The 15,651-nt window shown below is 62.6% G+C and overlaps 2 protein-coding genes across 2 annotated transcripts; one reads left to right on the top strand and one right to left on the bottom strand.

Annotated features, from left to right (window-relative positions):
* The first annotated feature begins 1,008 nt into the window (after positions 1-1,008).
* CHID1 (chitinase domain containing 1) lies at positions 1,009-6,712 on the top strand. Its single transcript, XM_049781222.1, has 13 exons — positions 1,009-1,040; positions 1,858-1,985; positions 2,433-2,582; positions 2,681-2,813; positions 3,215-3,259; positions 3,605-3,711; positions 4,273-4,334; positions 4,632-4,724; positions 5,302-5,403; positions 5,519-5,674; positions 6,247-6,327; positions 6,424-6,466; positions 6,557-6,712. The coding sequence occupies exons 2-13, from the start codon at positions 1,875-1,877 to the stop codon at positions 6,653-6,655; spliced, it is 1,182 nt and encodes a 393-aa protein (XP_049637179.1). The 5' UTR covers positions 1,009-1,040; positions 1,858-1,874; the 3' UTR covers positions 6,656-6,712.
* A 561-nt stretch (positions 6,713-7,273) lies between these two features.
* Positions 7,274-14,380, bottom strand: TSPAN4 (tetraspanin 4). The gene is made up of 7 exons (XM_049781249.1): positions 14,282-14,380; positions 9,133-9,324; positions 8,968-9,042; positions 8,601-8,702; positions 7,979-8,110; positions 7,799-7,882; positions 7,274-7,710 (listed from the first exon to the last, which is right to left on the bottom strand). The coding sequence occupies exons 1-7, from the start codon at positions 14,342-14,344 to the stop codon at positions 7,642-7,644; spliced, it is 717 nt and encodes a 238-aa protein (XP_049637206.1). The 5' UTR covers positions 14,345-14,380; the 3' UTR covers positions 7,274-7,641.
* Positions 14,381-15,651: the final 1,271 nt, after the last annotated feature.

Genomic DNA, 15,651 nt, shown 5'->3' with positions numbered 1-15,651 from the left:
GGAAACAGCCAAAATGCCCTTCAACAGAGGAATGGCAAAGGAAACTGTGGTACATATACACAATGGAATATTATGCAGCTGTCAGGAGAGATGAAGTCATGACATTTTCCTATACATGGATGTACATGGAATCTATCATGCTGAGTGAAATAAGTCAGAGGGAGAGAGGCACAGAGTAGTCTCACTCACCTATGGGTTTTAAGAGAAATGAAAGACATTTTTGCAGTAATTCTCAGAGACAAAAGAGAGGAGGGCTGGAAGGTCCAGCTCAGGACATGACATGAAGCTCACCACAAAGAGTGATGAGTTGTTAGAGAAATAACTACTTTGAGGACTATCATAACAATGTGAATGGATGAGGGAGGTAGAAAGCCTGTCTAGAGTACAGGCCGGGGCGGGGTGGGGAGGAGGGAGATCTGGGACACTGGGGACATTGGGGAGATCTGGGACATTGGGGATGGGAATGTTGTCCTGGTGAAGGGGGTTTCTTTACATGACAGAAACCCAACCACAATCATGTTCGTAATGAAGCTGTTTAAATAAAGATATATGAAAAATGTTACCAACAGGCTCTCCTCCATTCTAACCCTAACCCCTGATAAGCCCCGCCCACTTCTAGCTCCGCCCCAACCTGGCCCCGCCTCTGGTCCTTGATAGCTCCGCCCTTCTGGTAGACCCGCCCCCGATAGGTCCGCCCGCCCGCGGAAGTCCCGCCCCGAAGAGCTGCGCTCCGCCTCCTCACAGGCCCCTCCCTGGTAGCCCCGCCCCCAACGAACTGCACTCCGCCTTCGCCCTGGCCGGTTTCTGCATCGTTGCCCCGCCCACTACACCGCCTCCGGGGGCTCCTCCTCTTGGCCACACCCCTTGCCTTGCTCCCGGCCTGAGCCTAGGCCACGCCCTCATGTGGCCACGCCCCTGCACCGCGTGCCGCATGCGCGCGGCGGCTGCGACGCGGAAGCTGCCCCCGCAGAGGGCGGGTCCGGGGGCGGGACTTCCGCCGGCCGGCGCAAGGCGCTTCCGGTGTGCTGCGGGACATGAAGGTGAGACGCGCGGGGGCGCGGCCGAGGCAGGCGGCGGGCCCCCGTCTGGGCCCCGGGGGTCCCCTGCAGCCAGCCCCCGGCTCCGGGTGCGGGACGGAGCCCCAAGAAGTGCTGCTCTGCGGGCCGGAGAGGTGGCACGGCGGCGGGGCGTCTGCCTCGCGTGCAGAAGGCCGGGTTCGGATCCCATATGCCAGCCGACGGGGCCCCCCACTTGAGCCTGCCAGGGGCCACTTTGAGCGCAGGCCAGGAGGAGCCCGAGCGCTGCCGGGGTGACCCCAAAACGAAACACACCCGAAAAGGAAACGCTGCGCTGCGGTCCTGTCTCTGCCCCTGCCCCCCCCCCCGCACCCCGCCAAGCACAAGCGCCCCGGGCTCCTGTCCTTTGGCCCCTTCGGCCCCAGAGACCTGCAGCATGACAGCTGACAGCACCCTGGTGGGCCCCGGTGGGCCCCGCGCAGTCCCGGCCTGTGCCTCCCACCTGCCCCCCAGTCCCCTGGGCGCTCCACCTGTCTGTCGGCTCCGGGTGCGAGGCCCCTCTCTAGGCTCTCGGTGTGTGGTGGGAATGAATGAGAGGGGTCCTGGGCCTCTGGGGACTGCTGGTAGAAGGCTCCTCTCTCTCTCTCTCCCTCTCTCTCTCCCTCTCTCTCTGTCTGTCTCTCTCTGTCTCTGTCTCTCTCTCTGTCTCTCTCTGTCTCTGTCTCTCTGTTTCTCTCTCTCTCTCTCTCTCTCTCTCTGTCTGTCTCTCTCTCTGTCTCTCTCTGTCTCTCTCTCTGTTTCTCTCTCTGTCTCTCTCTCTCTCCCTCTCTCTCTCCCCCAGCCCCACTGACCCCCACCATGCGTGTGCTGTTCGGCGTGCTCTGGGTGACTGTGGTGTGTCGCTCAGTGCATGCGACTCTATCCAAGTCGGACGCAAAGAAGGCGGCGGCCAAGACATTGCATGAGAAGGTAGATGGGGCCCGGAGTGGGTGTCTGGGGGTTGAGGGTGCAGCGATGAAGCTACCAGGCATCTGGCCTCTTGAGCTCCGACTGGAAAAGCTCAAGAGTAGTTCTAGGGCCTGGAGCAATAGCACAGCAGTAGGGCGTCTGCCTTGCATGCAACCCACCTGACCGGGGTTCGATTCCTGGCATCCCATATGGTCCCCTAGTCTGCCAGGAGTTATTTCTGAGCACAGGGCCAGGAGTTACCTGAGCACCTCTGGATATGGCCCAAAATCAAAAAGAGAAAAAAAAAAAAAAGAGTAGTTCTACTGCTGTCTGGGCCCTGGGGGGCAACGGGCACCTCTGGGACCATCCATCCCCGCATTCTGGGTCCGTGGCGGGTGTGAGCCGGGCACTCCTTCCCTACTGGGTTCCTGGCGGCGCTGACCGGGCTCCTCCTGGCCGGCTTGCCAGACGCAGCTGTCGGACAAGCCTGTGCAGGAGCGTGGCCTGGTGGTGACGGAGCTCAAGGCCGAAGATGTGGTGTGGGAGCATCGGAGCTACTGCTCGGCCAAGGCCCGTGAGCGCCATATCAGCGGCGACGTGCTGGGCTACGTGACACCGGTAAGAGGTGGCCCTAGGGCAGCAGCGACAGGCATTGCTGGGCCGCGGAGATAGTGCTGGGCAGTGGCGGGCGACTCCACAGCTGCCCTGTCCCCCAGTGGAACAGCCACGGCTATGACATCGCCAAGCTCTTTGGGGCCAAGTTCACCCGGGTGTCGCCCGTGTGGCTGCAGCTGAAGAGGCGTGGCCGCGAGATGTTCGAGATCACGGGCCTGCACGACGTGGACCAAGGTTCCCTCCTGTTCTCGGGGCATTGCGGGGGAGGGTGCCTCGGGGACCAGGTGTGTGTGCATGTCTGCAGGCTTGTGTAAGTGAGCGGGGTGTCAATTTGGGTTGCCTGAGGAAGGATTATGGGGGATCCCGTGTGCCTTGCTGATGGCTTCCAGCTTCATCCCTTGGTGCCCTGCAGGGAGAGCAACGGGGGTCTGGAAGCTGAGGGCCTGGCCCAACCTGGACACCCCCCTCCTGGGATTCTGAGGGGAGACACCAGAGCCACAAGCCTGTGGAGCCGGTCCTGGGCTCACTCTGTGTGGGGTCTGAGCCCTGGCCTGTTCCCTCTGGCGAGCAGGTGACGGCAGCCAGGAGGGGCTGCGGGGCTGCGGGTGACCGCCTGACCGTGTTCTCTGCTGCAGGGTGGATGCGGGCCGTGAAGAAGCAGAGCCGGGCCCTTCGCATAGGTGAGTCCTGGCCCAGGGCGGGCAGTGACCTGGACTTGGCGTGGCCACGTGCCCCTAGGACAGGTTGGGGTGGTGCAGCTGTCTGCAGCCTTGCCACCTGGCGCTCAGCCTGGGGGTCCCACACAGCTCCATCCGTCTCTGGTGGCTGTTGTGGGAATCTGGCCTGGGGCCCCCTCCACTGCTCCCTCATGCAGGGCAGGGCTGGAGCCTCCCTGGATCAGTCTGCAGCCAACAGGCCTAAGCGGAAGCACCCCGACAGCCCTGCCCGCATGGTCGGGGGAGGCTGATCTTCTGTGGGGCTCTTGTGGGGCCGAGCCGGGGTCCCAGCCCACGCTCCGTCCCTAGTGCCTCGCCTCCTCTTTGAGGACTGGACTTCCGAGGACTTCCGGACCGTCCTGGACAGCGAGGACGAGATCGAGGAGCTGGGCAAGACCTTGGTGCAGCTAGCCAAGGTGGGCTGGAGCCGGGCACATCTGGGTTCATGGCATTTGCGAACACACCTGCAAACACGAACACACCTACATGTGTGCCTGACTGCACATGTAAGAGCAATGTGGTCCTATACCTGTGAATACACGTGTCTACATGAACACACCCAGTGTGCCCCAACACCTACATGTTCTATCTGGACATCTACATGCATGAACATACCTGTGAACACAAACACAAACCACACAGGTGTCTAACATGCCTACATATTTGACACAAACACCTACATACGTGAACTTACATGCTCGCCCATGAACACACATGTGCACCACCCATTTTTCTTCGGGCCCTTCTGTGTCCCCTGCCCACCCCTTGCCGATGCTGAACAGCCAGGGTGAGTGTCCAGGAAGCACGCGAGGACTTGGAGTCTGGGATCCCACGCCCTTCCTAGAAGCGTGCCCTGGGTCTGGCTAAGTTCCGGGGGTGGGGAAGCCAACAGTGCCTCAGGCCCCTCCCGGGACCCTCCCAGTCCTTTCAGAAGGCCCCCTCCCCATTCTCCAACTCATCCTACCCTGTCCCTGCAGGCTCAGCACTTTGATGGCTTCGTGCTGGAGGTGTGGACACAGCTGCTGGGCCAGAAACACACGTGAGTGGAGGTCTTGGTGGTCTCTGCCAGCCCGGGGGTCCAGATCAGGGGGACCTCGAGCTGGCTCCAGGCCGGGGACCCAGGTTCCCCTCTGAGCAGGCCCCAGTGATGGGTGACGTAGGGCAGGAGGAGCAGAATGGGATTTTCTGGCCAGCCCCCCAGAATATGTGCTGGCCTTGGGCAGGCTCGGTGGGTCTCCCGGGAGTGACCCAGACTTGGCCAGTGAGTGGGGCATGTCGGCGCCCAGGGAGGTGGTCCCCAGGGCTGCCCACACTGACTCCCCCCTCTGCCCCCCAGGGGCCTGGTGCATCTGCTCACACACCTGGCAGAGACGCTGCACCAGGCACGGCTACTGCTGCTGCTGGTCATCCCACCCGGCCTCTCCCCGGGGTAAGGCCCAACTGTCCGCGGAGGATGACAGGGGACACACATCCAACACACACGTTACATGGGCACGCATGAACACACAGACACGCGTGTGCCCAACACTTGTACACACGTGGCTGAGCCAGCCTAGGCCTGCTCGCCAGTTGCTCCTCCAGGCTCCCTCCATGTTCTCAGCCCAGGAGCTTCAGGCCAGTTGTGGCCACTCAGTGGCCAGAAGGGGTGTGGCTGGGAGACACTGCCCCACTGCCCTTTCTCCAGCGGGGGTGGACACAAAGTGGGTGGCAAGACCCAGCACAGGTGTGTGGTTTAGGGGTCTCTCGAGGCTGGGAGGTGTGGGGTTCCGAGGGTTTGGGAGGTTTGGGGTTCTGTGGGGCTGGGAGATTTTGGGATTCCACGGGGCTGGGAAGTTTGGGCATCCCAGGGGCTGAGAGGTATAGGGCTTATGCTGGTTTCAGGGGTTCCATAGGTTTGAGGGTATCATGGGACTCAGAGATTTGGGGTGCCCCTGGGCTGGGAGGTTTGGGGGTCCCATGGTATGGGAGGGAGCAGCATGCTGAGCGGGGCTCCTCCTGCCCCCCAGGAGCGAGCAACCTGGTATGTTCACTAACAAGCTGTTCGAGCAACTGGCCCCAGTGCTGGACGGCTTCAGCCTCATGACCTATGACTACCCGCGGGCTCAGCAGTGAGTGTGGGTGCCCTGGCCCCCCACTCTCCAGGGCTGTCTGTGGTCTTCCTGGCCCCCCCCATGGGTGGCAGCCACCCCCGCCCCACCCCATTGACTACCCCTCTCCGTGCAGGCTCGGACCCAACGCGCCCCTGGCCTGGGTGCGAGCCTGTGTGCAGGTCCTGGACCCCAAGGCCCAGTGGCGTAGCAAGATCCTGCTGGGGCTGAACCTTTACGGCATGGACTACGCCACAGCCAGGGATGCCCGTGAGCCCATCCTGGGGTCCAGGTGAGCCTCCTGGCCCTGTTGCCTGGGGTGGGGGACTCCCTCACGTGATCCTGGGCGTGGCCTACTCCTCCCCCCTTCCAGTCACTGTAGTGGGGTCCTGAGGGCTGCCGATGGCCCCCAGTACACACACATACTCACACACTCAGCAGGACACACACAGACCCACACACTCACAAACTCAAGAGACACACAGAGGGGCCAGGGCGATAGCACAGCGGTAGGCCCTTTGTCTTGCACGCAACCAACCCCAGAAGGACCCGGGTTCAATTCCTGACATCCCATATGGTCCCCCAAGCCTGCTAGGAGTTATTTCTGAGTGCAGAACTAGGAGTCATCCCTGAGTGCTGCTGGGTGTGACCCAAAAACCCAAAAATGAAAAATAAAAAAAAACAGACGCATTTAGTGTAGGACACACATAATTCAAACGTTCATTCAACGCAGGAATCTCACACACACAGACACTCATTCCCATACACACCTGACACGACCTGCTGCCTGGTCGGGCGCTGTCTCCCTGTGGGAGGGACCTCGTGGTCCCCTGCAAGTGGCCCACCCACTCCCACCCACCCCAGGTACATCGAAATCCTCAAGGAGCACCGGCCCCGGCTGGTGTGGGACGCACAGGCCGCCGAGCACTTCCTTGAGTACAAGCGGTGAGCGGGCATCTGAGGGGGGCCTGATGCTGTATTCGTCCCCCAGATACTGACCTGACCTGGTCCCCCATTTCCCCCATCCCTGTGTCTCCACAGGAGCCGTGGAGGGCGGCACATGATCTTCTACCCGACACTGAAGGTACGCAGAAGACCCTTCTGCCTTGGTGGGCCGCAGGAACAGTGTGGGTTCCGGGAAGGGTCCCAGGCGCTGACTTCCACCCCCCTTTAGTCCGTACAGGTGCGGCTGGAGCTGGCCCAGGAGCTGGGTGTCGGGGTATCTCTCTGGGAGCTGGGCCAGGGCCTCGACTATTTCTACGACCTGCTCTGAACCCATCTGGGGTGACAGGACATGGACAGGGGATGAATACAGACACTGCTGTTTTCACGCTGTGTCTGCCGTGTCCTTGGAGCGGGGACGCTGGGGAGCACTGACCACCAGGCCCTGCCAGGGTGGGACCTGTTACTACTGCTACTACTGCTGCTACTGCTACTGTTCTTGCCTTGGGGCTTAGCCTAGGCCGGCCTCCCACCCGCTCGCTCCCCAAGGAACCCCCAACAGGCGGCTGGGCCAGGCTCAGAGCAGCACCCATACCCCTTTCTGCTGGCACTGCTGGGGGGCTGTACGGGCCCTTCTTTCCACACTCAGGGCTGCACCTGGGACTTCACTATCCTGTCCACCCTGGCATCTGTGAAGACACACAGACAGTCGTGGACCACAGTGGGGTCCAGGCAGCTTGTCAGTAACCACCTAGAACAAGGCTCGGCTCAGAGCTGGGGAGGGGGGGACCCAGTTCTGTCCTGGCATGCTACCCCAAGCCTGTGGGTCCCATCATAGAGTCCTGGACATGCCTGTATGAGCAGGCTCTAGATCGGAGTTGGTGTCACGGGGTCCCACACTTCCCTTCAAGTACAGGCTGGGAGACATTGTCTGCTGGCCACTCAGACCATTTATTTATTTATTTGGTCTTGGGGCCACACCCGGTGGCGCTCAGGGGTTCCCCCTGCCTCTGTGCTCAGGAATCATTCCCGCCAGACTCGGGAAACTCACTGGGATGCCAGGGATCGAACCTGGGCCAGCTGATGCAAGGCGAACAGGCGCCCTCCCTGCTGTGCTGTCACTACGGCCCCTCTTGGGCCTTGATTGAATTGTAAACAGAGTATCTGTGACTCTGGCAGAGAGGGGGAGGGTGGTGCCAGCTTGGGGGCCATTTCTCTGGCACTTTATTAAGAAGCATGAACCCCCCCCCCGCCTCCTCCCTTCATGGAATGTGGGTGACGGAACTCAGACCGCCTGCAGCACCGGAGTGGGGGGCCCTATGCACAGTAGGTGTCGGCCTTCAGCACCTGGCAGTACATGGTCATGGCGAAGGTCAGGCCCAGGATCTGCAAGAGACGGGGACACGGGCTCCAGGGCCAGCCACAGGGACCCAGGGGTCCCGGCAGGTGCCACGCTCGGTCCCAGTCAACCCACCTGCACCAGCGCCGTGCACAGCCCGAAGACACCCACAGCCAGCAGGTTCTCCTGCAGCCACAGCTTCACCGTCTCATAGCAGGGCTGCGGGATGGAGGGCGGGAGGACCGTCACCGTCCCATTCCCGTCACCCTCCCCTGGGCCCCGCCAGCCTCTCCCCAGGCCCCCACACCTGCTCACCGCTTTCCACCACGTGCCGGGCGCATGCAGTCCGCAGCTCTCGCTGAACTCGAGGCAGCAGGAGTCCGGTACACGGGAGGCGTTGTAGACCTCAAACCAGTCGGTGTAGTTGGAGACGCCGCAGCAGCGGAACTGCGGACACAGAGCAGAGGACGGGCTGGGACTCAGAGGGTCACACACCCCATCCCTGGCAGGAGGGGGTTTCTGCAGCGCTGAGACTTAACTCCCTGCGATCCCCACCGAGCTGAGACTTGGCCACCCAGAATCCCCACGGCACCTGAAAGCCCCATCCCCAAGGTCCTATCCCTGCCTCCTGAGACCATCTGAAATTCTGCCCCCCACGGGTCCCCTCCAGGTCCAAGGCCCCACCCCCCAGGGGGGGTCCACATTCAGTTCAAGGTCTCACCCCAAAGGCCCACCGCTGCTGGAACCTGTCCCCAGGGTCCTGTCTCCGCCCCCAGTGAGGTCCCCATCTTGCCCAAGCTCCATCCCCGTCCCCAAGGTCCCATCCCAACCCCCAGGGTTCCCCCAGGCCTGAGGTCCTGCCCCTGGGGGTTCCTCTTGGCCCAAAGCCCCACATCTGGCACCACCAACACCCATGTGCTGTGCACCCCACACTCACATCGGTCTGGATGATACTCCAGGCGTTGGTGAGCCCCACATTGCCTGGGGTGTCATACAGGTGCAGCCCCTTCTTGAGGTCCCGCTGCGCATACCTGTCAATCTGGGGGCACAGTGGGGACACCGGCTGAGCACCGTCTCCCTTTCCCTCTGCTCCCGGACCCCCTTCCTGCACCGGGGTACTGGGGAGTTCACCCACTCTCGGGGAACCAGCGCTGTTCTTTGGGCTGGGGACTGACCAACTCGGGGGTGATGTGGCCCGAGTGACACCGAGGGACCCAGGGACCCACAGAGCAAATGGCTTGGCTGGTTCACTCAGGGAGACCAGGAGACGGGCGGAGGGCCCCAGGGAGCACTATGACCCGCACCTGCTCTGTGTAGGCGAAGAAGAGGATGGCGGCCGTCACTTCCAGCAGCAGCACCAGCAGCAGCAGCACGAAGAACTGGGGGGTGGGTGGGGGTCAGTGGGAATGGCAAGGTCGGGGCGGGGAGGGCGGGGAAAGCAGGGAGGCGCGTGGGGACCCGGCACTCACGCTCATCAGCAGGCACTTGTGCTCCCGGATGGCCCCGACGCAGCCCACGAAGCCGATGGCCATGGCGAAGGCGCCCGCCACCATGAGCAGGTTGGCGGCCGACAGCGACGGGAAGGACGAGGACAGGGTGGCGAAGTTGCCCTGCGTGGCAGCCAGCCAGATGCCCACCCCCAGGATGCCGCAGCCGCCCAGCTGGCCGCCCGGTAGAGAGAGGGCAGCAGTGAGGGCCGGCCGTGGCCACAGCCAGGGCTGCCCACACAGGTGCCCATGGCCGTCCGCCCATCAGGACACCTGATCGGGGCTGGCCCACAGGTACCCCCACCCGTCCACCCATTGATCAGAACCACAGTGAGGTTGGGTCACCCTGGGCTTCCCCAAATCAACACTCAGTTTTGTTTTCCATACCCATCAGTGCTCAGGGGTTACTCCTGGCTCTGTGCTCAGAAATCGGTCCTGGAGGTGCTCAGGGAACCCTATGTAATGCCAGGGATCGAACTGAGGTCACCCCTTGCAAGGCAAACGCCCCCCATGCTGTGCTATCTCTCCGGATCCACACAGGTCTTGACACCTGGCCACGCTTGAGGGGAGGGACACTGCCCCCGCCCAGTACATGGAGCCCCTTCTTCTGCCCAGTGTGACCCCACTAGATACACCAGCATCCCCCACACACGGACACTCATGGACCCCCATGAGACAGGAAGAAGAGAAGTAAAGCAGCCCAGAACCGGGCTGGAGCCATGAAGCCAGCACCAGGCCCTGCGAAAATGAGGATCCAAGACTGCACCCCCTCCTCACTGGCTCTGTCTGCTGGGCCCAGACACACACACACACACACACACACACACACACACACACACACACACACACACACACACACACCCCGTTTCCAGCCTTGTGGCTCCCCCAAGCTAAGGCCACTCGCCCCACGACTCAGACCTGTCCTGCCTCCCGGGCACTAACTCCCACACACAGTGCCATGGTCCTGGCTCGTGCCCTGCCGGCTGCCTGCAGAGGGCAGCAGCCTCCATAATCTGTCCTGAGGCGGAGGAGACCCGTTCTCTCAGAGGGACAAAGGAGAGGCTGCACCGCCTAGCCCTACCCTGCCCTGCCCACTAGCAATGTAGGGGTGCAGAAGGAAACCTGGCCTGGCCCCCTCCTCTGTGTCAGCCCAGGCAGACTCATACCCTGAGGTTGAACACTGAGCCTGGAGCCCAGGAAAGGGAAGGAAGGACAGAAGGAAGGAAGGAAGGAAGGAAGGAAGGAAGGAAGGAAGGAAGGAAGGAAGGAAGGAAGGAAGGAAGGAAGGAAGGAAGGAAGGAAGGAAGGAAGGAAGGAAGGAAGGAACCAAAAAAAAAAAAAAAAAGAAGCAGGGTGGGGCCGGGCGGTGGCGCTAAAGGTAAGGTGCCTGCCTTGCCTGCGCTAGCCTTGGACGGACCGCGGTTCGATCCCCCGGTGTCCCATATGGTCCCCCAATCCAGGAGCAACTTCTGAGCACATAGCCAGGAGTAACCCCTGAGCGTTACCGGGTGTGGCCCAAAAACCAAAAAAAAAAAAAAAAAAAAAAAAAAGGAAGGAAGGAAGGAAGGGAGGGAGGGAGGGAGGGAGGGAGGGAGGGAGGGCTGCTTTGAGAGGTGGGGAGTGAGGGCACGAGTGATCATGGGGAGCCTCACCCCTGCTCCCTGGGGCCCCCTCTGTGGGCGCTGCACCCAGCGTGGGGCAGTCTGGGGAGCGGAGCTGAGGGTCCACAGTCCCGAGGGCCCATGCACTCTCCCTTAAGAGAAGCTAGAAACTGGCCTGAGGCCCCAGGAAGCACCGGACACCCTGCACTCTGGGGGCTTTCCATGCCCTGCACCTGCCACCCTGGGGTGTAGGAGGATCAGTCCCCCAGCAGCAGACAGGGATGTCTGTGTGCTTATTTGTTCTTTGTTGTTTTTTATTGTTGTTTTGTTGTTGTTGTTGTTTTTGGGTCACACCTGGAGGCACTCAGGGGTTCCTCCTGGCTCTGCACTCAGAAATCACTCCTGGTGGGCTTGGGGGACCATAAGATGCCGAAAATCGAACCCAGGTCTGTCCTGGATTGGCCATGTGCAAGGCAAACGCCCTACCGCTGTGCTTTCACTCTGGCCCTGTGCTTGTTATTTAAAGCCCAAACTGCAGCCTCCGGCATTCAGCTCTGCTTTCCCCTACCCCCGCCAAGGACAGAGTCGGGGCTCCTGTCAACGGGAAGATGAGTGAGCAGGCCCCAGGGACCCCACAAGGGCAGCACGAGGACGGTGGGCAGGGGAGAGAAGAAACGGGCAGGGGAGAGGAGAAACGGGCAGGCAGGAGAGGAGAGACGGCAGGCGTGGTGGCTCCTGAGTCAGCACTGACACCCACCAGGATCTGCTGCTCTCGGGGTCACCAACACCACCGTGGCCGGCCCAGCTGGCCCCAGGGACAGGCTGGCACCTGAATCACCGTGTGGTCAGGTAGGATGAGGCAAGGAAGTTCACCCCTACCTGGACCCCCTCTCTGCCAGGAGGCCAGTGGGTACCTCACAGCCCACAGGCCCCTCCTCTCCTGGCACTGCCCCCTTGCCAGTCTCTGCTCGACTGTGCCTGCAGGCCCGAAGGCAGGCCATTGGGCAGTGCCATCCTCGGGCGTGGGCAGCAGATGGAGGGGCAGCTGGCCCATAGTAAGGGGCTGAGTGTCCTGTAGGGCACAAGTCTGCACACAGCCCTGGTCCTGGCAGCCAGCACAGTCTTGGGGGGAGCTGGTGGTCACATCAGCAGCGAGTTTGGGGGTGCAGGAATCAGGGGGGCTAAGCACAGAGGCCAGAACCTTCCAGACTGATAGAAATATCCTTCCTGGGGACCAGAGAGATAGCGCAGCGGGGAGGGACACAGCCAACCTGGGTTCAAGTCCCAGCACTCCATAGGGTCCCCCAAGCCTGTCAGGAGTAACCCCTGAGCACATCAGGTGTGGTCAAGAAAACAAAATGAAAGGAAAGGGAGGGAAGGAAAGAAGGAAGGAAGGAAGGAAGGAAGGAAGGAAGGAAGGAAGGAAGGAAGGAAGGAAGGAAGGAAGGAAGGAAGGAAGGAGGGAGGGAGGGCAGGAGGGAGAGAGGGAGGGCAGGAAGAAGGGAGGGAGGGAGGGCAGGAAGGAAGGAGGGAAGGAAGGAAGGCAGAGAAGAAAGAAGTAGAAAGATCCTTCCTGAAGCACCTGGTTTCTTCAGCACAGTTCAGCATGACCCCAAAGCCATAAAAATATGTGGGTACCCAACTGGGATAATGGGGTACATGTCTGGGGACACATAAGCTCGGTTCCAGGATGCAGAGGTGAGGATTCGAGCACAGAGGTACCATCCAGCCTGTCCCACCCATGAGATGGGACATGAGGACCCCATAGCTCCTCCAACCACTGGGCCTGGCCCACCATCTGCCAACACCTGCCCTCCTGCACTGCAGCCCCAAAGCCACACAGGGAGGGGCAGGGTGACCCCCAGGACACCCCAGATCAGGGGCACTGGTAGGCAGGGAAGGTGAGTGTCACTTCTACCCGCTGTCTGTCACCCAGACATCAGGACAGTCACAGCTGACACCTGCATGCTGCGTCCCGTGTCCTTGTCTAACCTCAGGCCTGGGACCCCAAAGAGCTGAGACTCCCTAGCACTGTGACCTGCCCCACACCTCAGGTATGGGCGGGACAACTGTCCCCACCCCCCACCCACAAGGTGAGGAGCCCAATGGTGGCCAGTGGCCAATGGCCTGAGCATGTCACGCCCCCCAGGGTCACACACAAAATACACTTGGGGTGAGGCTGGAGCAATAGCACAGCGGCAGTGCATCTGCCTTGCAAGCAGCCAACCCGGGACCAACCTGGGTTGGCTTCCCGGCATCCCACTGGTCCCATGACTCTGCCAGGAGCAATTTCTGAGTGCAGAGCCAGGAGTTACCCCTGAATGCCAGCTGGTTTGGCCCAAACACCAAAAATAAAAAACACTCTTGGGGTGTGACCCTCTTCCCACAGAGGGGACCCCAAATGTGGCGTGTGGGCACAGCACCCCCATCGCCAGGCCAGGCTGGAGAGAGAAGCCTGGGATGGGACGGGAAGAAAGGCAGGATCCGGGCTCTGGGAGCCCAGCAGGGCTGTATGTGGGGGGGACTCACAACCCAGCTTTTTGACCTGGGCATGTGGGCTCAGCTTCCAAATGGGTGAGCACTGCCTGTCTGGGGGGGGGGGGGAGGGCAGTGCCAAGGCCTAGGAAATTGCAGGTGTAGCCAGGTGCCATACTGGACAAGCCCACTTCCTTCAACAGGGACAGGAAAGACCCTGTCCCCATGTCCCCATCACCCTGCTCTGACCGTGCGGTGTCTCAAACGCATCAGAAACTGGGGTGGGGGGGGAACTGGAGTGATAGCGCACGTAGTCAACACGAGTTCGATCCCCAGCATCCCATAGGGCCCCTGTGTGATTTCTGAGCCAGGAGGAACTCTTGAGCACCGCCAGGTGTGGCCCCCAAAACCAAAACCACAATCACAACAAAATGAACAGATGGGGCCAAGGCAATAGAACAGCAGGGAGGGTACTTGCTTGCCTTGCACGTGGCCAACCAACCAGGGTTTGATCCCTGTACCCCACAGAGTCCCCGGGGCCTGTCAGGAGTGAGTCCTGAGCACAGAGCCAGGAGTAGCCCCCAGCATCCAGATGCAGCCCCCAAACCAAGAAAACTACGAAATGGGGGTGTGTCCGCCTGCTGAGTTACTGGCCCAACGTTAGGGGGAGACACCATGTCTAGGGGCCCTGGACATCCCTGGGCACCCCAGACAGATGTCCTGGGCGTTGTGTGTGTGTGTGTACAGGGGAGAATTGGAGAAAGGGCAGCAGTGCAGTCAGACGGGGGAGGCCAGGGGCAGCCGGCATCAGTCAGATGGTGGAGGCCAGGGGTAGCCTGTGCATGGGGCAGCAATGCCAGCCTGACGGGGAGGCCAGGGCAGCAGTGCCAGTCAGAAGGGGCAGGCAGTGCCAGTCAGACGGGGGAGACCAGGGGCAGCCGGTATGAGATGCTGGAGGCCAGGGGCAGCCCGTGCCAGTCAGAGGGTGGCGGCATGGGGCAGCAATGCCAGCCCGACGGAGGAGGCCAGGGCGGCAGGGCCGGGCGGGCACTCACCCAGAAGAGCAGGTTGAAGGCGAACATGAGGTACTTGAGGCCCTGCAGGCAGCCGCGCGCCATGCCGCAGCGCTTGAGCTCTAGGAGGAAGATGAAGGACAGGTCCAGGTAGAAGACCACGTACTTGGTGCCCTTGGGCTTGGCGCCGCGCGCCTGGGCCGCCTTGGGGTGCGCGTGGGGGCCGGGCCCGGGCCCCGCGTGCAGCCCGAACGACGCGCCGCCGCCCCCCGCGCGCGCCGACCAGCCGCTGGGCCGCCGGAAGGGGCCGCGCGCACAGCCCGGCTCGGGGCCCTCGGGCGACGGGCTGCGCCGGTACGTGGACTCGTCGGTGCTCGAGCGCCGCATCGCGCCGCGATCCGAAGCCGCCGCTCGGCGCAGCCCCGGCCCGGCCCCGGCCCCGGCCCCGGCCCCAGCCCCAGCCCCGCCGGCCCCGGCCCCGGCCCCGGCCCGGCCCGACGCGCCCGACCCCGCGGCGCGCGGACACCTGCCCGCCCGCCCGCAGCCCGGACACGCCCCCCGCCGCGCCGGCCAATGAACGCGCGAGGGCTCCGCCGGCCACACCCTACGGTCCCGCCTCCTCCGCGCCGGCCAATGAACGCGAGGAGGCGCTGTCTGCCCTACCCGCTGGAGGCCACGCCCCCTCAATACCGGCCAATGATAATGCGAGCCTCCGAAGGCCCCTCCCCCGCCGTGTCGACCAATGAACGCAAGGGATACCTGATTGCCCCGCCCCTGATGGCCACGCCCCTTGGTGTCTGCCAATACCGCGCGGGGGCTCCGACGGCCCCGCCCCTCTAAGCCCCGCCCCCAAAGCGCTCCTGAAGGCCACGCCCCATCGCCACGGCCAATGACAGCGCAGAGGCTCCGCTCGCCCCGCCCCGCTCGGCCTATCGGTACAAACACCGTCCCTTGAAAACCACGCCCCGCGGTGTCAGCCAATGAGCGCCAGGGATTTCCACCGGTCCCGCCCCTGACGGCCACACACCCCTGCCGTGCCGCCCAATGACCGCCCGGAGACGAAGCCTGCCCCGCCCCGCGGCGAGACTGGAGCCGCCTGGGGGTCCCTGGCGCGGGTCTGGGGGCGTCGCTCAGGCCCCTCCGAGGACTTCCCGGCCTGGCCGAGAGGCCGCAGCCCGCTGGAAACCGCTGCCCGCTGGGCTAGGGAGACCCCAGAGCGCCCTGCACAGACACCCGTGCACTGGAGCGGGTCCGGAGTCTGCAAGGTCCAGGATGACCGCTCCGGTCCTGGACCCTACACCCCAAAAGCCCCACGGCCAGAGGGAGAGGGATCAGCCCCGGTACTCCCCTGGGCTGGGGACCACGGTTTTAGACCGTTGACAGAGGCCCCGGGGCCCGGATCTGACCTGTGC

The sequence above is a fragment of the Suncus etruscus genome, chromosome 9 (genome assembly GCF_024139225.1).
Source record: "Suncus etruscus isolate mSunEtr1 chromosome 9, mSunEtr1.pri.cur, whole genome shotgun sequence".
Classification (NCBI taxonomy): domain Eukaryota; kingdom Metazoa; phylum Chordata; class Mammalia; order Eulipotyphla; family Soricidae; genus Suncus; species Suncus etruscus.
The sequence above is the reverse complement of the archived record's forward strand: the minus strand, read 5'-3'. Positions and strand labels throughout refer to the sequence as shown.